The 23,203-nt window shown below is 39.0% G+C and overlaps 1 protein-coding gene across 1 annotated transcript; it reads left to right on the plus strand.

The window, feature by feature from the left end:
- Positions 1–5,961: 5,961 nt before the first annotated feature.
- Positions 5,962–19,258, plus strand: LOC139724725 (tektin-3-like). The gene is made up of 6 exons (XM_071635847.1): positions 5,962–6,657; positions 9,530–9,600; positions 13,593–13,736; positions 16,932–17,154; positions 17,674–17,828; positions 18,785–19,258. Exons 1-6 carry the CDS (start codon positions 5,962–5,964, stop codon positions 19,005–19,007), a joined length of 1,512 nt encoding a protein of 503 aa, XP_071491948.1. The 3' UTR covers positions 19,008–19,258.
- Positions 19,259–23,203: the final 3,945 nt, after the last annotated feature.

Here is a 23,203-nt window from a genome sequence, read left to right on the forward strand (position 1 = left end):
GCGGAAAACATCTAGCCATAGAAAGGTGGTTGATTTATTATTCATTATGCAATTTCCATCGTGCTAGGCAACGCAATCTCCGGAGCTGGTGCATCCTGATTGATTTTGTACAATGACTTCGGGGTTTTGCATATTTCAGATCCTAAAACGAACAGAAAAACAGTCAAATACGAAAATAAGTTGTTGACATGGATACTCACATGTGGACACAATGCAAATACTCGCATACATAATCAAGAACTTTGATAGATACATATTCACACATAATAGATAGCGTTATGTCTTTCAACACCGTGCATATAGGAGAGCAAACGCTAATGACTTTATTATAAAACAACACCTGCGCGACATGACCTAACCAATGATATTACATTAATTAATGATCAAAGTGTATGCATTTATAGCAAACTTGACGGACACTTCACCAACAATATTCTAATTGTATCTGTTTCTCAAGAGAGTAATCGTGGCCGGGAAAATTTACCTTCCCCCCCCCCCCCCCCCCCCTCACACACACACACACAAACTAAAGCTAGCGGATGGACCATCGGCAAATCTGAAATTTAGACCTTCAAAACCAACAGACTGTCAATGACGGCACAGTTTCAAAACTTTTTTTTCAACAGAATTACCCTGCCTCACATCTGTTATACTTCTGATGAGGTATATTATGAGTATCCTTCGGCCGGTGCTATTTGCATGAGAGCGTAATATAAACTTCTGGTAAGATTATATCCTTATTCTTACGGGACCATTTACCTCGAGAAAGAAGTAATAAACACTTATCTCTCTTAAAACACACAAACGTTTACCAATGGAAAGAACATAAATCTCTTCCAACGCCGTTGCCTTGGCAACAACGAAGCGGCGAGACGCATCTGGCGGATCGACAGTATTTCATTAGGTAATTGGTGCGACGTGACATGTGGCTGGGTTCCCATTATGACGCCAGGCCGCATTATTTTTTTGGTTATACGATCGGCGCGTGCTGCTCACGTATAGGTGACGGGATGAAATATGCTGGAAATGGATCTATGTAAACGATGCTCTTGTCAACATCACTGAAAATGAATGAAAGGCACGCGACTATAGTCAGGTCTTTTAATTCAGAAATTAGCATTAACATAGCATATTTGTTTTCAGCTTGAAAATTGATAAAATAGCTGCTATATATGTATTAATAACAACAAATGCATGTTATTTGATTTAAAAAAACACACACATACGGGCCAAGTGTTTTATATAACGTTCTTATGCAAGACTTCATGAATAATAACCAATATTTATATAGCTCCTTTTCTGCACAGACTCAAAGCGCTTCATCAATTTCAACAAATGCGAAAAATCAACAATATTTACTATTACAAACCAAAAAATAAAGAACACAAACAAAACAAAGCAAAGAAGCAGTGATGTTTCATGGATAGATGTAATAATGGATGATACATCCATTATTACATCATAGCCCTATAACATAAAACCCTTACCGCTGGACTTACCGCTCCTTTCTAGCGGTAAGTCTTCAAAATAGCGGTAAATTTTATAATCCTTGATGCTGACTGGCTGTGACGCCTAATTTTGACGGTAGTTACCACTGAAATTCAATGGTAAGTTTTATGCAACGGGCCCCTGATCATGATTATAGGGACCCTTAGATCGTTTGAATAGTGAATTATTAAACATATTGTATTGGTTTAAATCAAACAAGATATTTCTGAATGTTTAAAAGACAAATTTTGTTCATTCTAGAAAATCCTATACTCACAGGATTTTAATGTCAATATATCAATTGATGGGTTTCCTCTTTGCGAGAAGCAGGCTATTAGATTTATTAGGTATTACAATCGATTCTCACTTGACATTGAACGAACATATCCTGTCTACGAAGGACCCTATATATCAAGAAATATTGGCGTACTCTGGAAGTTGAAAGATCTTTTATCGGAACGATCCCTGATTATCTTATATAATTCTTTAATATTGCCTCACATATTGTATTCAAATATTGTATGGGGAAATTGTAGTACTGAATTCATTGTATTTACTCCAAAAGCGTGCCATTCGCATCATTACTAATTCTACATATTCATCTCATACAGATCCTTTATACTTTGAAGCTTCAGGACATCCACATTATATATTCATGTACAAGTATACGCAACAAATCAGCTTCCCTCTTTATTTCATGATATATTTCATTTAAACTCGAATATACACACATATCCAACTCGCCGTTCGACAGACTTTCACCTTGTGAACCCCAAAAGTGTTTCAGGTCATAAATCAATTCGACATTACGGTCCCGATGTCTGGAACAAACTACTCGATCAATTAAAGCAGTATACTTCACCATTTTTTTTAAAGGCTCATCTAAAAAAGTATCTGCTATCGAAACATGTTTCCAGTTAGTTGTCTTTGATCAATGTATTTATTTTTCTTTTTTTTTCTCAAGTCTCAGTGAGATCTGATCCATATAAAAATGTTCTTTGATTTTTTTTTCCATTCCCACCCGTTCTTTTCTTTGATAATGACCTTACAGGGGCACCTATTTGTATATTGTATACCTTTCAGTAATGCGCATACCTTACGCCCAAAATATGCATACTATAGCATTCATTCTCTCGTGCACTGTCACCTGCACACACGACGCACTGTCACTTGCACACACCTACACTTCTATTGTCTATTATACCAGTAGTTAATAGGCGTTTTCACATCAGCCCGATAAAAATCCAAGCTCGAGATATTTTTTAACTTCCCAAGTCAGAAAATAGCGCGCTATTTCGAAACATCGGGCTGATGTGAAAACGCCTAATGGTGTTGCGTGTTTTTTTTTTCTTTAAAGCGCCGAGTCACTGTTTTTCTTTTCCATTGTTGTTGTTGTTGTTGTTGTTGTTGTTGTTTTCTTTCTTTAGCAAAATGTGTTTCGTATATTAAGAGTTTTATGAGTAGATTTATCATTGGTTTTATGAGAAGATTTATAACAGCTGGCGATGCAGCTTTCTCTTCTTCTGCTCATAGGCCGTAGAATAAGCTCCCTCCTCTTCTGAAATCATCACCAACACTGGATTACTTCAAACAAAACTTGAAGACTTACTTATTTTGATGTCCCTATCCATTATGTGCACTGGACTTGTACTGTTGCTGCCTGGTATTTTGTATATATTTTATCTCCTATGGCGACCAGGGATGACATCTCATAGCGCTTTGTATCCATGAGTGGAAAAGGCGCTCTATTAATGTCTATTATTATATATTATTATTATCATATTCATATAACATAATATATAGATAGGGCATCATCCACGTCAAGCTCTGCTTATGATGACGGTCCCCTGTATTGAATTCTGCATTGATTGTTATGAAAATGACATTTCTTGTATTAATTTGTATGTTAAACTCTCTTTTTTTTGCATACTCTGTTTCACTTTGTTTTCATTTGTTATTGTATTTGGAGAAAGAAAATGCAGAAATAAACCAACCAAACAAACAAACTTTAAGCTGGTCAGATTGTTAGCAGTGGAATAACTCAGAGCTATAAAAAGTCTTACTTTTGGAACAAAATAGGTTTTCAACATTTTTTTTAATTGATCTGTGTTAACTACTGACTGGATGTCAACATTTAAAGGGATGGTACAGTATTGTGGAGATGAAAATTGGGCTTCAACTTTTTTTTTGCGAGATACAAAGAAAACATTTATGAAATAATACCATTTTAAGAGGAATTCAAAGTTTATTTGATGAAAATCGGGTATGAAATGGCTGAAATATCCAAAAACAAAGTAAAACAAAACGATCGTAAAAAAATGTGGGTCCCACACTTTATTACGATCACTCTGTTTTAAATATCTCAGCCATTTCAAAATCAATTTTCTTCAAATAAACGTTGAACGCATTCCTGCACTACCACCTCCCCCCGTCCCCAGTGGTTATCGGTTATTTTTCGATCATGTATATTCCACAATGAGAACATGCAGATTAGGACAATATAAATTTAGTTTGATGGGAAGCGATTGCAAACCATTGCAAGATCTCTATGAAACAAATCAACTCTTTGAAAATGATGGTTAATGTAGTTAACACGAATCATAACAAGCAGATTTTCACTGAAAATGTTGATCAATGATATGAAATGATTATGAGGAGATTTCTGGTTTTCGCCACTCGAGCCATGATAACATACTTCGTACGCTAAATGTCATTCTTAGACGATAGTATAAAGTGCTTCCGGAGTGCTTGTTAGTTCACAAGGTTATGAGGAATTCGTTTGAAATGCTCTCCCCTCAACTGCCTTTCTCATACGATTAAAGTTTAACGTGAACCAGTGGTATAGTAACCAGCAACAAAATACAGTTTAATATTATACACACGAGCATATTAATCAGTAAAACACCGCATGCATTCACAGATCTTGCCACTTGTACTGTTAGAAAGTGCGAGGTAGTTTTTAGTCAGAATGAGTGCTAAGCGATGTTTTCCTCAGCAGTATTGATTCGGAGAAACTATACATTTTTATTTCGCCTAAAGGTGCTACAGTTCATTGAGTTCATACTGCGACCTTCTTTAGGGCCATTTGCTGCCAACAAAATGGGAACGGCTGATCGAGCAAATAATTATGCCCCTTAACAAAATGAATCCGCTTTCCAGTGGTGTTCCCACAACACAAAACACATTTGAACGACTTCCTCCATTGTCCGATGTGACGACAAAAATCGATTCTCGAAGCCCGAAGCAGAACGACTTAACTCACATTACGCCTCAGACCTCGTAGTTAGACTATAGTAGTTAGACAAGCCTGTGCAGGTGTTTGTGTTTGTGTTTGTGTGTGTGTGTGTGTGTGTGTGTGTGTGTGTGTGTGTGTGTGTGTGTGTGTGTGTGTGTGTGTGTGTGTGTGTGTGTGTGTGTGTGTGTGTGTGTGTGTTGGGGGTATCTCTGATGTGAATAGAGACATTATTAACGAAATGAATTGTCATGAAGGAAGTAGATTTGGTAACTTAGAGATTTTTTTTTCATAATTGTCGATAATGCTCTATCACATACATTTCTAAATTGCAAGACAAAGCAAAATGAACGCGTACTAAAAACGCAAGCATACAGTTTTTATAATTTTCTTTCTGTATCGCTTAAAAGTGTAAAATATCTAGTGAATCACTTGAACGTGCATCCATCGAGTAGTGTACTCGGTATGAGATGTCGACTTTACAAAACGGGTTCAGTTTCAATGTCCTGTCTACTCTCTTTATTATTTACTGATCAAGGATATGAATCTATCAATGTGGCGTACATTGAATGATCATCACGTGAGGGCACTTGAAGTGCATTATACTAACGTTCTATCAGTATTATTTGTGGTATAAAGCAATGGGCCAAGCTTTTATGACAGTCAAACAAGGTCTGAACTACAGACTACCCCCGCTCTCAAAGTCTAGTCGATTTGATTCGTTGATATCAGGGGGATACATTTCATTCAGAGTATTGTCGCTCGCCTTGTGACCGAGTCATCGGTATCTAAGCTATTGTTTCTCTTCTGGTGTATAGGGGGGCGCGGGATACCGCGATCCGGCTCCAACATGGCGTCCTTAGCAACGCCGTCAAAGGCCATGGCCCGTCATGCGTGACTATCGCATGCGGCGAGCTCCCCGTCGTATCTATAAACATAAAAGCCACAGTCGTGCGGGGAGAGTACACGCGCGGAGCAGTGCTGCCACTTTTCGCCGGGGTATTGCCCAGTTTAGACAAGTTTTAGAGAGGATATTCCAGTCCTAACTGCGAATCATTTTGACAACATTTTGCTGTGACAACAGTTTGAAGTTTACCTGACTGACTTTACTGCACTGTCTTCTCATTGGAGTTGTTTCACTCGCACGAGGGACAGTTTCTGATCTCGTTACCATCAAGTACCCATTTCATCACATAGTTGAAGCGTTTTCTTTCGCACAAAAACCCCTTCAAACCAGCACCATGCAGGAATATAGTGGACAAACCATGACTTCCAGCTACTTCCAAGCCCCCAAGATTGGCACTGGCAACACCTTTCTGCCGCCACTGGAGAGTACCATGCAAGCCTCTTACAAGAGCTACGCCCCACCTTTCACAGTCAGCCAATCTCTCCACCTACCGTGGAAGGCGAGCACCTACTACCGCGGGGCCCAGAAGTCGATGCCAATGAGTCGAAGCGCGCCAGAAATCAACCCCAGTACACTGTACCGCGACGACACTATGATGAAGGTCCCTCCTCTCATGCCCTCTGCCCGGACGGCACTCTTCTCCAAGTACACCCCCCACGACTGGTTCAAGAGCAACAACAGCAACTACCGCACCTCTGACATGACCCGAGGAGCCGCCCAGCGACTCCGCGACGAGAACATCCGAATCTGCCACGACACCGACGCCCGCACGGTGAAGACCCAGCAGGATTCCAGCAAGAACCTCGGCGACCGCCTCGCCGACATCAACTTCTGGAAGTCCGAGGTCGTCCACGAACTCGACGAGATGGGCAAGGAGATCAACGACGTGACGGAGTGGAAGAGGAGGTTAGAGAACGCCCTGAAGAACACCGAAGGTCCGCTGCAGATCGCTCAGGAATGCCTCTTCAGTAGGGAGAAACGACAAGGAATCGACCTCGTCAACGACGCCGTAGAGAAAGAACTGATCAAGGTAATAATCATTTTACAGTAAAAACTTTGCCAAAATCTCTACGAAACTCGTGATTCTTCTTCGTTCTAACGTTTCCCGAACGCATTACCACGTTTACGTCTACAATATGTTTATGTTCACCTGCGGGCTGTCACAACTCATGTGTTTAGTAAATCCATGAAACAAAAGCAAAGAAAAAAACACACCCTGCAGATAACGGAAGAATGTAATGACACATACACTAAACTGATAGATAGACCCTACTTACAAAAGTTCATATTACTTTGGAGTTTGAACGACAATGTAAACATTTTGAAGTCGATGGTTTATTAATCATTTGTGAACGAATCGGCATTGCAGAGATCAATTGCGAACTCAAGTCAGGACAAGTCATATAACGGAGTTTTTACGGACATGCTCACAAAGATTGATGTATTTGGTTTTATTATCAAAGCAAATGACCAATGGAATATTGTCTAAACTTATTTAAAAAGGGGCGATGAAGTCGGAAATAACACCTAAAACCCCTCAATGAGACCTTAACGTACATGTACACAGAGTGTGATCCGTCGAATGACCTCTTCAAGACCATCGTGAACGTTGCAGTTGGATAAACAATAACAACAACAACAACGACAACGCTTAGTAATTTATTGAGAAGCTCATTTTGGCATACTCTTCTTCTTCTTCTTCTTCCAATAAGTACATCACTCTCAAAGAGTATTGTCGTACTGGGTGCTATAGGTGTGACTACAGGAACAAACATAACATCTGGTGCAAGATAAAGTTAATGGTGCAAGTAAAAAAAACCTCCTTAGTATGAGGGTTATCGGAGTGTAAGTGGTTTCAAACTGCTCCGAAAGGTCTCGAGAGACGGAGCTGAAACCACAGCTGTGGGAAGGCCGTTCCAGATGCAAACAACACTTTACTCTACACTTTACTCTACAAGAGAAGAAATGAAAAAACCGACTGCCTTTCCACTCCCCTTGAACATCTCCGACTCCACATAGACACGTGCTGTTTATCAAATCCTGTTGGTAGAAAAGGCAGAAAAGGAAACCTGGGCAGTGCAGAGAAAACTCATCTAGCTGAATCCCACTTGAGATGCTCAAGATGGGTTTCTTTGTTGACCGGTGTACCTTTCTGCTCACAAAAAACACTCCAGGCATTACCACCGTTCTCAACGCCATCCTGTCAACAGCTTTAACTCCACTGCCCCACTTGAAAACTATTTTTATGGCTCCGAACGAAGAAAATTAGCTAGTGTACCTCAGTTTTGAGGAGTCTTATCCCATCCGTAGAGTAGGAAAAGAGAGATTACGAGGACAGATCACTTAGCACTTTTGTCATTATTATGTCATGATTTTATTCGATACAATGTCCCATGGAAACAAAGGACTTTATAAAAACATAATATCAAGAATACATTCGTTCCTTCGACATTTTTTTCTGTGATCATTCTTTGTTGATGATGTCACTATACATAGCTTCAATTTATATCTTTTTCACCTATTAGTTGTCATTTTATTTTTGTAAAGCGCCCATAATAAAATAAATCTAAAAAACAAGGAAATATAACGTAGGACGGAGTTATGACATTGTTATTGTACTCCGTGTCGTCTGCTACGAGTTGAAGATTCGCGCTGACCTAAATGCGCATGACGGTCGTCATGGTGATGACAATGCCCCGGTGGGAGTGGCTATTGTGCATCCATGGTATGAATAACAATGGACAGCGTGTCATGGGTGAATTGTCTCTCACTCCCAAACACAAAAATCGATAGGGATAATGTTTTTGTTGTCAAGTCGGCTTACATGTGCAAGGCGGAAAGACAACTCTCATTGGCGAGTCCGCGGGTGACGTCGCGTTTCATTCATAAAATTCTAGGAGCACTGTTTGGCCGGTGTCACATGAACAGGGTGGAGCGATGGTCGCGATAGATTAACATGAACGCCAGCCAAGTTACTTGTACTTATCGTATCACATCAAAACTAATCAAGACAATGTGGGGTTTTATCGTAAAATGATTTTCTATACCATCTGGTTGATATATGACTTTTAAGGTTCAGATATCAACAACAATTTCTAAATCAGGAGGCAGAATTTTGTCTGGCATCATATCAATGCACGCTGAACGGACAAATCTCAAAGTGGTGAATTTCAAATAAGAACTTGCGAACAGACTAAACTAAATCTTGGTGAACAAAAATACATGCACAATTTCAGAGAATGATAAAAGTAGTAACATGCGTTGACATGTGACAAAGGTACAAAACAACAGCTATAGCATGACATCTTCATGGATCTTTTTCAGTTTAATATCCCTATAAACCCCTCTTCAAGTCAAAACAAAAAAAAGTAAACGAAAAGCACATCCCATATAGAAATGCCTCATCAGTCGCGTCAGTAATAAGATTTATCATTCCTGCATGCATGAATATAATCTCTGTAAAACGCTAATAAGGATGTTGTTTTGAGTTGTTTTTTCTTTTCTTTTCTTTTTTTTTTTTGGGGGGGGGGTCATAGCACTGTCCTAGTCTAACATACATTGTAGAATGTGGAAGACATAGTCGTAGCTTAAAGAGAAGCCTGATTTCAGATGAACGAGAAAAGAGGAGAAATACATTCGAAACAGGTCTCATGAAAATTGTCATTTCATGATATACAATATGTCATGTACAAGAGATATCATCAATTCTCTAAATATCACTTGCAAAAGACAAAGAACGTGACTTTTTCGTGTATAAAATCTTAGTCATTTTCTTTCTATCTTATTCAGGTTGTTGTCTCCTTATTTTGAAATCTCTCATTCATGTAATTTTCAGCCCGTTTCTAGTTTTCTCTTCTCTTGCTAAATATGTTGCATTTCTTAATTACTTTTTGCATTCACAGGAAGTGAACACAATCCAGAAATGCCAGGCTCACCTGAGGAAGATGATTGATCGTGCCAACACGCAGCTTAGGTAAGGATCATCGGAGCATCTTTACATCTCTGCCATTAGATTTATTATCTTCACCGTTCATAAGTTTTAGAGTAAGACTATAAGGAATAATATCGATCAATACAATGCCACTATCTTTGATGGAATCAACATGGAAATCTTCGCAGAAAATGTTTTTTTTTTTGTTGTTGTTGCTCTAATTATCGATGAGAAATGATAAGTTATAGCAGCGACAGAAAAGTCCTCAGAACTTCCGTCACTTGTTTCCCAGTAGTCATAACAAACGTGACGAGTCGTCATGTATGTTTCATCATCCATTGTTAAAAAACCCCTTCGGCGTTGTATACGAATACTACAAAATAAGGCAGGCTTGTCTGGTCTGGCTACGACTCTTATGCCGTAGACCGTCGCCATGGCAACCACACCCAGACGATAATTGCACATTCATGAAAGTTTGATTAGCAGGTGTTTGCGCCCACCTGCCGACATTTTAAGCAAACATGGCGACACATTGTGACCAGATTTCAGCCAGCGGCGAGGAAATCGCAGCATTCGAACGCATGCAGACATGAATGGAATGTATGCTCTGTTTTCCCTGTTTATATTCGCTACAAAACGCTCGACAAGACAAGATACCTTTTGTATATGCTTGAGGGTCAGCATTCGTTTTAGCTAGTGTATTTCTTTCCGAGAGTCCATGCCTTCATTTACAACACTATAGAACAGTATATAGTGGAACTCTGGCTCTCAAGGTCCCCCCCCCCCCCCCAAAAAAAAAAAGAAGAAAAGAAAAAGAAAACAAAAGTAAGAGGCATCTTATACAGGAGTATCTCATATTATGGCAGTGAAATAACACGGTTCAGACGTTGACGCGTGTCAAACCGTGGGGTTTGGAATAGAAACTGAATAAAAACAGTGCTCTCCTAGCATTTTTCTTTTTACCATGTTTTCATGTCTTCCAAAGAATGAAATCTCTGAGGATCTAGGCCTATATCTCTTTTCTTACATCATGTACAGTAAGATATGCTATGTGTCAAAGGATTAGAATTTTTACACCGTACGTCGTATCTCGATAGTTTATACCGAATAAAAGAGGGAAGTGATTCAATTCATTGACCAGTTGCTTGGGAGCTGACGTCAGTACGCTATAAAGCTCTTGTCTCTGTCACGCAATCATTCACAGTCACAGCGAATGAATGGAAAGATGGCGACATCCGGGTTTCCGGAGAAGTTCCACCTCCCTCCTCCCCCCCCCCCCCCAGTTTTCTTTCCTTTACCTCTTCATGGTTCATGCTTCGTAAGAACTGTAGACCCGTGACGGACGCGCTGACGCGCTGTGGTAAACAAAGTTTTATGATGTCCAGGCAATAATACTCAAGTATTGTCAACGACTTAACAGATTTAAGACCCTTCAAACATGTGGGTTAGCATTTAAAAGTCAGAGATATCCTAAATTGGGGACAGTGAAATGAAAGAGCGAAAATAAAGTGAAATACCTTAACAAGACGAGCAGAAATTCCGCAAAACAAGGTGCTGAGACGAGATATAATAATACGAAGGAGAGAGAACGAAAAAAGAAAAGGAATATTACTCAAATGAGATGAATCTTTCACGTGAGTTATTGTGTTCAATCCATTCCGAATTTGTTACGGCGCTGGACCAGATGAGCGATTTGAAGATAACAAGACAAATTTATGACTCTTTGGTAAACATCATCTCATTAACACTTGACCAAATAGGGTAACTTGAAAATCATGTCTGACTTTGAAATGTGTTTGTTTGCAATGGCGTGGGTTTATTTCTCTCAACCTGTGTACTGACCAAGTTTCAGTAATCACGTCGTCATGGTGACTAATGCCAGCAGTTGTTTCATACCATATTTACCGAAGAATATTTCCGAACTTTGATCGCATCGAGGGCCAATATGCACACTGACCTAAAGGAAGATATGGAACGGTCATGATATATTCTCGTGAACTTAATTTGAAGTAATTGTTCACAACATTTGTGATGTTTCCCAATTGTAAATATTTAACATCTTGTATTTCCGCTTCAATCCTAGTCTAGTTGAGATAGCTGACAAGTTTAAAAGGAAGTTGAGATGTCTAATGGAACATTCATTGCTAACCATTCCTACTTTATTCATGAATCGGATGTTCTCTCCGGTGTTGCCTTGAATTCGAGACCCTTGAGACGCTCCTTTGTTGCCCTAGCAACAACATTGACAGGCAGTGACAGAATAGTGAGAAGATGTATACCAGAGGAAGAGACAAAACTGGTAGTCATGCCCCCTGACAACGAAGGCATCAAAACTGACTGAATAATATTGCGGGCAGTAAATCGAACACTCGTGCGTGGCCGTAATCAAACAAGCGATTACGCCTTTTCGCCCGAGCAAACACTTGGGTCAAAAGATGAAGTTTGTTTGGGTACAAATTCCACTCTGACAAAAGAGGAACGTGCGTATTATTATGAAGCCTTTTTGATGTTTGCTCCCAAAATCCAAACTCCACTCTGAGATTTTGGAATGTTGAAATATATCTCTCTATATTGTCAAGTGACGAATGAAACGGCGGACAAATGACCACTTGTAAGTGATTCGCTATGGCGACACTGGTCACGTTATCTTTTGTCAGTTCACAACCACGACAACCTCGAAAAATCCTCATCGCTCGGGCACACGTAAACAAGAACTAGAAGTAAACCAATTAAAAAGTAAATGTAGAATGATGATGTTTGGTGAATATTCGCGCTGCCGCTCACACAGCCTCCTATACATGAACGCTTGTGTCCTAAGTTCATTGCTGTAGGTGTCGCATGGTGACAGAGTAGACACCTGTTTTATTTTTAGAGGAACGAGAGATGCCGAAGTCTTAACCTTTGACCCTTGACGAATGCACAGTTTACCGACCGAGCTATATGAGCCGTCGATGTTTTCAATTCTTCTCTCGGGTAGCGCGTGCTTGGAGCTCCCTTTACAAAACATTATCTTTAAGCGAGCTCCTAAACGTATTTATCATGTTTATAAATGTTGCTATCGTTGTCTGGGTTTGATTTCGTTTAGATGTTGTGCTCATTAGCAACCCTGAGATGCGCGCTTGTTTGGCCAGACATTTACACCGCCAAAGTTTAAAATCGGAGAAGCCTACACTTTGTTGGTTACAGTTAAGCAACCAGCGTCTTAACTTAATGTTACACGCTGCCGGATGATTTCAGTGCGGAACCAAGAGAAGAGAGAGAGAGAGAGAGAGAGAATGATAAAAGAGAGGATTCATTGAATTTGGTTTGGAAACTGAGGTCGAATACCCCGAAATAAAGGTGTTCGATAGATCTCGAAGCTACTGTACATGAATTGAAGCTGTCTGGAATAAGATTACAGTATAGTTTAGATTGCATCTTTGACATCAAATTATTATTGTCTTCCAATTGTCTACCAACGATAACTTTGAGGAGAAAGTGACTGTAGATGTTAAATTTTACGCCAAAAACTCGATTTATACGTTAACATTTTTTTTTGTGTGTGTACGAAGGAATGGGAGGGTTGAGAGTTAGGACAACTTCTCATTTTGCGCGTGTCGAGTGACCAATATCACTACATGCTGAATTCATGGGAGACTACAATATGAAAATGAAAGAATCAAGAATTGCTTCTTGTATTATGTCCAATTTCGATGTAGCTTGTACCATTGTGTTTTCCTCTTTTTTTCTTTGTCTATTAGAGATAATTTGAATATATCGTATGAAATTTTACTTTCAGGAAAGCCCTTAATTCTTTTCTGTATGATGTCTTGTTTTCGTTGTTTTATTTGCTGCTACTTCGTCAACCTTTCAATGACAATTATCATAAGAAAGTAGGTATATATACCTGCTTCAGAGTATGTAGGTGTGAAGGTCTGTATGCTTGACTCTGGATTATACCTCCGTGAGATTTGAGATGAACAGGAATTTTTATCATGCTCGTATGAATGTATATTTAGTGAGTAATATTATTATCGTTTTCGATTATATTTCAGCATGGACCGAGCTGCCCAGCACGAACTGGAGAAGGATCTGACCGACAAGTTCCGCGCACTGTCCATTGATAACAGGTGTCACCAGCTGGCCAATACCTCCCAGGGGCTCGGCTTTTTCCGCGGCGTTGAGGGCGTCGACCAGACGTATGTATCATTTACATCATTTTCCCCCATTCCTCGGATATTTTGTTCTTTTCTAGTAGTTTGGATTCATGTGGATGACAGTGAATCTGTGATTTTCTCTTTTGACAGGAAACAACAGCAACACGAAAATTAAGGAAAAATATCAGTTGCTGCATGATGGAGGGGCGGGTACCGCTCAAGTGGCATCATAGGACTAAACTCTGAGTGATGAATATCATTTTGGTCATAGATGTTTCTTCCTTCTGCGATTGCATATGAAAGCGTAATATTTAATACAATATTTGAAAGTCTAACCCATTGAAGTAACAGCAACAAAACGAATACTAACCACAAATCAAACGGACGGAACGACACGTGGTTCAACTACCTTTCCTCGTAATTTATCTCTAAGAAGAATATTCTCAAAGCATGTTGGCTCATGCTCAAATCGAGATACATTTTGTGGGAAAGAGCGAGGCAAACAACCGAAATTCCATGACAAAATTAACCCAGATTAACTGCTTCACAAAAGTCACACTTTAAGCGAGTTCATGAAATCACGAAACAAAACTCTTGTGTCACTTATAATGTCAATACAACAGAGTACTAAGTATACTGTTTCTGTTGTAGGCATTATAGCAATGGAATATACAGCGCAGAAAAAGTAAGGTGAGTTATAGAAGGCTTGCACATGTAGGGCACGGCTTACGTCGACTCAAGGCGGACGCGGTGTCCATAGCAACTGCCGTAGTTACGTACGTGTGCTCCCGCTACCTGCCGGCTCAGGTAGTTTAGCCACTCTACCTACTCTCTATCGATTGATTTCGCGTTGTGTATCGACCGGTGCGATACAGGACAAATGTACCGATCCCTTTGTTGACTGCAGAAGTGACTGTTAGTGACGCCGGCTGCACGCTCTTCCGATAACACAAATTGAGGGAATGTAGCATTGTAAAAATGTCTTAGAAAGGATGATAGTGCATTTGCACAGACGATCGATTACAAGCTTTTGTCATGCAAGGAGTGGCACGACTGTCACTTGCTTAGGGGCAAATCGACACCATGCCATCTGGATCGTCAGCGGCTGAAATGTTTAAAGTTTTTCCAGAAAAGGGATCTTACTGCACATTATAGATATCAGGAAAAAATGTGTGTTTGAATAAGTTCATGGTATTATCATTTTAGAATGCGTGAGAGTGATCAAAGACAATAGAGGAGGAAAGGGAATAATAAAGATAGAAATAGGAAGATAGATAGATAGATTAATGGATATCTAGGTAGATAAATTGGCAGAAAGAAAGAAGGACAGGCAAAATAAAATGAAATATTACAAAGTTTCCAGTGAAAAAAAGAACTCAAAACAAAACAAAACAAAATACGATACTTTTAGCAAAAATTTACTTCTATACGTTTTATGTCTACCAGTATTCTGGCCATACATGAAATGGAAATTCTACCTTCCAGTGCCATGATATGATTGCCACATGAATCATACTTTCAAGCTCCAATGATCCCTTTCTTCTTATGACCTCCAAAAATGAGCGCTTCTGAATTCAAGACACTGTCAGTTTTCAAAACCTCAGAAAGACAGGAGTTCTGACAAATATTTTTCTTTCCGCTAAGGACCTCGCAAGAAAAAAAGACTTGAGACGTTAGGGTTGCGTTATTTACGAAGGGCCTTAGCACGGCTCTGCAAATTTAACATCCTTCTTAAACAAACATTGGCGTTCAAGAGGAATTCACTTCTATTTGAGTCGTCCAGAAAACCAAATAAAATCGTCCAAGTGAGGAAAGGATCTTTAAGAATATTCCGTCCCTCTGTCTACAGTAGCAATCATTGTCGCTCATGCTAGAACGCAGTGTGTGGAACTTTGCGTTACCTTGACGACCGCTGCTGGGCAACAGAGTAGATTGATCCGCGGAACAGAAACGATTCTTCGGCTCCGAATCGCTAGCAGGTTTCTACGACAGTGATCCATGGTCAATAATTTCAATAACAAAACAGTTTCATTACCATCCGGGCACAATTGATATTACTACGGTAACGGGGGAAATTGGCATTTCTATCGAAATGAATTGATCGAGAAAGCGCAATTCATTAAAATGGCGGTCGAGTGAAATGGTGGTTCGGAGAGGTACACTCACGAATTCTTCTCATACAAATGACAAAATTCCATCAATCATTAAACAGCAGACCAACCAGATAATTGGACACACTGCAAATTACATTTTGGCTTCATTTGTTGCAATTGTGCATTGCACGCTGTTTTGATAACTGACGGGCAGTGCTTACAACATAAAGATTTTCAGACTATTATCAAAGAAATCCATGACAGTTGCATGAGGCGAGTACCCGTTCATTTCTTTTGTCAATAGTTTGTCTTTCTGAGAAAATCACTGATTCTTGTTTTCCCCCTGATCTTCTGATTTTATTTTCTTGTGAAAGTTTTAATACGATAATCGTCTTTTTTTTCTTACATCCAACAAATGAATTGAGTTTGAACGAAACTGACCCGTAAATACCACTTTATTAATAGGCTGTTCTTTAGTGAAATTGTGGAGTTGAATGCACAGCAACATATTACAATCAATTGTACATTACTTTGTCGAACATAATGTGGGTAATACACGTAAACATGGTAGACTTTCGCGTGAAGCATAAATTCTGAACCACACGGAAATAACAGGCAAACGTCCAGGAAATAGACATTGAAAGATGATACATCCAGCAAGGCAAGCCTTACACAATTGTTAGGAAAAGCATAGCAAAAATAAATTAAAAGTAAACCAATTAAACAACGAGCAAAACGAACGAAATACTGGTCTAATCCGAATACGAATACAATCAAACTGGCAAATGTTTGCAATTACAAATATACATGTAAAGGACTTCAGGTACTGTATTAGTATAAGGGAGGACATGAGAATCGAAACAAACTACCTGTAGAGGGAATCGAACGTCATGTCGCGTTCCTACAGAAACGGAAAAGCTAAGAGCGTGGCATTATATTTATATGCCTTGAAAGATGAGATAACCAATTCAGACAGAGTAATTCATGATTTATGTTGTAAACAAACCTTTACCTTGCTTATACCTAGCATACAATCTGTATTTACCTATGTAGCTTTAGAAATATGTGCATGTAATTTTAAAGTTTGTTAACATTGAGAATTCCGAAAAAAAAACAACTAATCGCGCCCTCTCTGCCCACACAGGGTCACGATCCCCGAGAGCTGGGCCAAGTTCAGCAACGACAACATCCTGCGGTCCCAGCGAGAGAGGAATTCCTCCAAGGGCCTGCGCAGCGACATCGACGGCTCCCTGCACGAGACGTCGAACGAGATGTGGACGCAATACAACACCGTCAACGTCGCCTTCAGCGGCCGCATCGCCGAGACTATGGACGCGAGGAACAACATCCAGGCACATCTGGCCAGAGTAAGTGTTTGTTCCGTTTCTGCAATTTTTAATGATCGATGTGCAAGCAAAATCATGTCATTTTCCGCAGTCCCTCTCAAAAGAAACAGAAATTAGGAAAGGGAACATACAGCATGTTTTTTATTTCGGCTGCATGGTTTCTTAACGAATCGGATTTAGAATGCTGTGTATTGATTCGGTAACAGTCATGAAACAAATTGCATCTGTAGTAAAATGACAGGAAGATTCATTGCAGAGATTATACACCAAGAAAAAAGGTTATCTTGCATCAGCAGTCTCAGTCGAAAGATGGCAACAGTTGGGAGGCATATGGGGGTATTATCAAAGCATTTTCACGTGTTTGAATACAAGAGACAAACTATTTTATTATATAATATGCATTTCTATAAAGTGACGTAGAAGTCTGAACCAAACCCGGTGTTACACCTTCAATATTTTGGTTGTGGAAGAAAGACCTTAAGAACCGATGCTTTACTCTATGGATGTCCTCTAACCTTTCCTGTTCGCTATCCTCGGCAGGTGCTGCAAGAAATCAACGAGATGGAGAACAACATCGAGCTCCTGCGAAAGTCCATCAAGGACAAGGAGGCTCCCATGCAGGTGGCTCAGACCCGTCTGGAGAACAGGACCAGGAGACCCAACGTGGAGCTCTGCCGCGATCAACCACAGCACAGGTAAGCCGCCACATCCCTGTCCCTTAGCAACGCTCTGACCAGGGAGGTGGAAAGAGAGACTCATCCACCTACCTGCTCTGACCACACCTCTCCGATATGAAACTCGTCTAATCCATGGCCATGTCGCGCAAACGCATTGTGGTCTATTGACTCATTAAGTTAAAACTTTCCATTTCACTCTTTCGGTATGGTTTTGATATTGTAACTATCGTTTTTGTTGTTGTTATTCCCCTCATGTTGTTATCATCCCAGAATCACCTAGGACACCTCACCCACTAAAGAGATCTCTGTGGTTATAAGTATAGTTGTGATTTCATGCATGTTCTCGTGTCGTGTTCAATCACCTCACGTTCAACTATCTAGCATCAACTACATCAATTCTCACAACAATACGCATGTCTCTGGTCAACCTTGGCCCTTTGTTTTACTTGTCAAAATGAAAAGAACAAATTGATCTAGCTTTATTGTGCAATCCAAACCACAAACCTTGCTACAAATACTATGACATTTGGCCTGCGGACATCGAGTAGAACAAGGAAACAAACAAAGATTCCCCCAAGCAGCCACAGACTATGAGATTTGTTGTGATTTGGGAGCAGACAACGGGGTAAGGAATAGCCTCCTCGAACGAATTAATTCCTTGACCTCCAGTTTGTACATTTAACCCAGCGAGTCACACTTCCGACAAACCCTTGCCAAAAACGCATTTGTCTCTGTCCATCTTTCTTTTTTATGGTTCAGATTTAGATAGAATTGATAATACAACTTTATGCATTCATGTTTTGATATGTGAACATGTCCATCACTTATCAAAATAACAGGAAACATCGATTCTGTAATATTATGAAGGTAGAAGACGGTGTTATGTTCGGAGGTCCAAGTAAACATAAAAACAAAATCCTCACTGAATGATTATGTTTGAACTCATCATTTTGTCCTTTCATTCCATTCTTCAGGTTGGTACGCGAAGTTGGCGAAATCTACGAGACAGTCGACATTCTCCAGAACCGTCTGCGCGCCGCGGAGAGCGCTCTGCAAGAGCTTGTCCGTACCAAGACGACGTTGGAGCACGACCTGGGAGTCAAGAACAACTCCCTCTACGTCGACAAGGAGAAGTGCATGGGTGTCCGCAAGACCTATCCCACGACAGCGAAGCTCGCCGGTTACCGCGGCCAGTGAAGCCGGGACGCGATACCCCAGCGTCAAATGGACACGCGGGTCGAATTCAGCTGATTATAAGAACTGCTACGCGTTTGACTCCTTCGGAAAGCGAATCAGTCAATATTTTCTCAATACTGTGCTTGCTGGCTGTGTTTTTACGTTTCTTCAACACGTTTCAGACCGTGACATGTCCCGGTTTCTGTGCCGAACTTACATGTACATTATCTTCCGTTGCTTTCAAAATGCCCAATTTTAAGAGATTGTGTTTAACATCTTTTCTCTGCCAGTAATTTGCTTACCTCTTTAATGATGTTGCAGAAAATCTACAGCAACTGACTCATGTAGGCAACGACCATGTTGACGGCAGAGCACATACGGATTTGCTTTATCGTCATTACTATATAACATTGTGAAGATGTTGCTTTTTATTTTCTGAATTCGATAGACCTCATATGGGCAAAATGTTGTTGCCATATTTGTCTGCTTGCTTTGCGTACGTATACGTGAAATGAGCTTAAAATAACCCCAGATCGGATTTCTGCAGTTAACGTTCGTGAAGGGGTCAAAGCAAGTCTATCTTAAGCTTTGATAAGTACATGTCTCTGCAGTTCTACTTGCAGTCTACTCAGTACTGAGTAAATCTATGTGGAGTTAGCGTTTGTGCAAGGGTTTCAACTGTGACCACTGGTGTGGCGCCCTCTGTCGCCATTTATAATGCCTACCATTATCTTACTGTAACTGTATCTATTCATTCATTTATTGTCATCATCATCTTTTTTCCCTTTATATTCGGGACTCAAGTGCTTTTAATGAAGGCATCTCGATTTTTTTAAAATCAAAGGATCGTCTTGCACGCACACATTATTTATTTCATAAATTTCAGTAACTATAGCACCCCTGTATTGATTAGATCAGTTAATTACACTTCAGTTATGTAGGTCTAGAGTAGGAAATCACTGTAGGGGGACCCGAAGAATTAACATTGCAGTATGCAATATCACCATATGTATATAACCTAAATATTGTCAAAGGCATTATAAGGAATTCAAATGCAAATCCTGTATCCTTTATCTAGAAGGGTTTCTGCATTTGTATTCTGCGGTTGTATTTTTTTTTTTTTTGCATATTAAGCCTTAGTTCATTGATTTTTCTTGCTCTAACTTGATATGAAGAACAGTGCATCCGTCCAACATTGTTGTGCATTAGTAGTCTAGATATCATAATCCTATCATATCTGGATGATTTTATCAGTAATTTTATTTTCCTGACGCTTATATTGCCTTCAGAATGTAACATATTCATGTCGCCATGTAAATTGATCATGTCGTTTATGAAGTTGATCGGCGTGAAAAGAAGAAAATTTCGATTATTGCGATTGTCAATGATAAATATGATTTAAATTTTTCTACATGTCTGTTGCCTGACATTTGCTGTGCCTCAATGATTATTTCATTGTATATCGACAGTGGCAATAATTTCATTTTTTGTTTCTGGGAGACAGCCAAAAACTTGAAACGGAAAGAGAATATGAGATTGAACAAGTTACCATCATAGAAAGCATATGAGGAACAAAATGGATCATTAAAACTAAAAGCAGTATTTGGAGTTGTATATAATGCGAGGAAGATTCTATCGCTTTGTACAGTAGGGTGAAAGCGATGTTATATAGTCTTTGCAGATTTATGAATGAAATGTAATTATTGCCTTTTGCATGCCATAACATTATGATATGTTAGTGTTCAGAATTAACTATGCAATTCTTTAAAAAACATGCTTCACTCGGTATGCTTTGTGTTTGTTCACGAGTGCGTGTAAAATAATCACGTGTGAAAAATAAAAACAAAAGCTTAATATTCACTATAAAACACTTGTCTGTTTCTCTGCGCGTTTATTCATTCTCATAGAGACAATAATTCTTATAGATTGTTTTCACGAGTAAAGGCGTTGGTGAAATATAGGGAACAAAGTTATCAGGGTAGATAGCATGATTTCAACAGCTTTCTGGCCGTATACACGGTTCGAGTTTACATTGGAGGAAAATGGGCATGAGCATTGTCATTCGCTTGCGACACACTAGAAGGAAAAACTCTGTTGCTATGTATGCATATGTATATATATATATATATATATATATATATATATATATATATACATATTAAAGAATATATAAGGAAATAAAGAATATATAATTATATATATATATATATATATAATTATATATATGAAGAGTTTGAATGCAAACGCACATATTAGTAAACACCATGTTAGAATAGGATAAAGTAAAGTCATCATCAAATAAAGATACACTACTTTCAGTGATCTTTTCAGTGATACAATTATACTTGCTACAAAACAAGAAACACTTGTGAAGATAATCAGTAATCCTTTCACATTTTATTCATATTCTTTATTTTTCTGCAGTCTTAATCTCAAAATCTAGGCCTACGTACTACACAGGTAACTTTTCTCATTTTTTTTTAAAATACAGTTTCATACAGTTTAATACAGTGTATCAATCAGTCAATGGCAAAATTATGTGCAGTCGGAAAGATAGATGCACCCCTAACTTTACAAATATGAAAATGATACTTCACAACCAATACAACATTTTTTTTTTTACAAGAAATGTTAGACTTTACACAGTCACCACTAATATTTACTGAACACCAAAATGTAACCACATCTGCATAAAACTTGAGGTGCTTTGTTAATGTCTATAAGTATACTGTTTAAGTGCTGGGTGAAAATGTCTTCAGACATCGTATCTCATTCTTTGATAATATCAATGATCAACACTGAAGAAGCTACCCTGAGTAAATAAGACCTTATTATATTCTAGGTTTTCCCGCCCAATTTCATGAGATTTGCATTCGAATTAATGACAAGGCATTCAGATTCAAGCGATTTTGGTCACTGCTCTACTCTCACGGTTCATTTTAATTCTTTGAGTATTCTCATTTCATATTCCTTCTAGATTTAATTTCATTCAATTTAGAGAGATATTCTTTCAATTTAACGGCTCATAGTTGACATTCAATTTCACGCCAGCTGGATAGACGTTCAATTTGTCCCAAATACCAATTTCAATTTCATTTATAGGAAAACAACTTTGCACTTTGAATATTCGAATTGAATCAACATGAGAAAGCATCTGCGCGTTTCACTTATCTTTTTTTTTTCTTTTCACTGTGATATTTTGGATTGTATAATTATTTTCATTTCAAAGTTTCATCTATTCAGTTCAGTCTATTTGAATTGTGTGCATTCTTGCCTGTTGGCCTTTCTTCCACATTCACTTTATCCCATTACAGTATATCGTTGTAACTTAAGAAAAATGGAATGGCTGTATCTCATAATTTTGTCTACATTCATATTTACATTTTTTCTTTAAATTCTACTTCTACCTTCTCCCTGCGCTCGTTGGTTTAATAGTTCCAAAGTTGAACTCGCGCATCCAATTCTCACCGATCCACTCTGTCCTGTGCATCATTTGTATGATAATACATGGATATAACAAACAAAGACAAGCAAGAAGGACGGAGCAAAATATTATCGTAACACAATGTAAATCTGTGTGTATGTCAGTGTGTGTAGGTATGCTTTACTTCGTAAGAAAAACGATGACAGACAAAGAAGAAAAAAAAAAGACCGCTTATCTTAATGACATTGTATTGCCCTTGCTCTATATAAAGGAGTGTTATATAACAAGAAATGAATCGCGTATTAAGCGACTGGCTTAACGACAGGGGAAGAGAGGTAATCCATCATGGATTGACGTATCTCCAAGCAAATCACTAGCAACCTCGGTGCTCATTGGTTCCATGACCGATCAGATCAGGTGACATTGGAATATTGCATATACAAGTTCCGAATAAAGCACGCTATCTTATTGGCATCATTATTCTTCATGTTCTTGGCAATAAGATCAAAGTTGACCGGCTCGAGGCTTTTGACCAGTATTCCTGTGTAAAGTGCCACATGTTATTCATACATTAAAACGTATCATGGTTCCGCCAGGCCTCCGAGATTTAACGTTGTCCTTTTAAGATTCATAACTGAGATGGATAGGGCCTGGCAAAACGCATAATTGTTTCTTTAATTGTTAAGACTAAGTTGCAAAATTGGTTATCAAAAATGTCGAGTGTAAACGCGGATAGAACTCGCTTTTGAAGAAAATACCTTGGGGGTCATTATTTTGTGCAGCCATTCCGCAC

The sequence above is a fragment of the Diadema antillarum genome, unplaced genomic scaffold, assembly GCF_040938485.1.
Source record: "Diadema antillarum isolate AM-2024a unplaced genomic scaffold, OU_Dant_1.0 scf00000226, whole genome shotgun sequence".
Classification (NCBI taxonomy): domain Eukaryota; kingdom Metazoa; phylum Echinodermata; class Echinoidea; order Diadematoida; family Diadematidae; genus Diadema; species Diadema antillarum.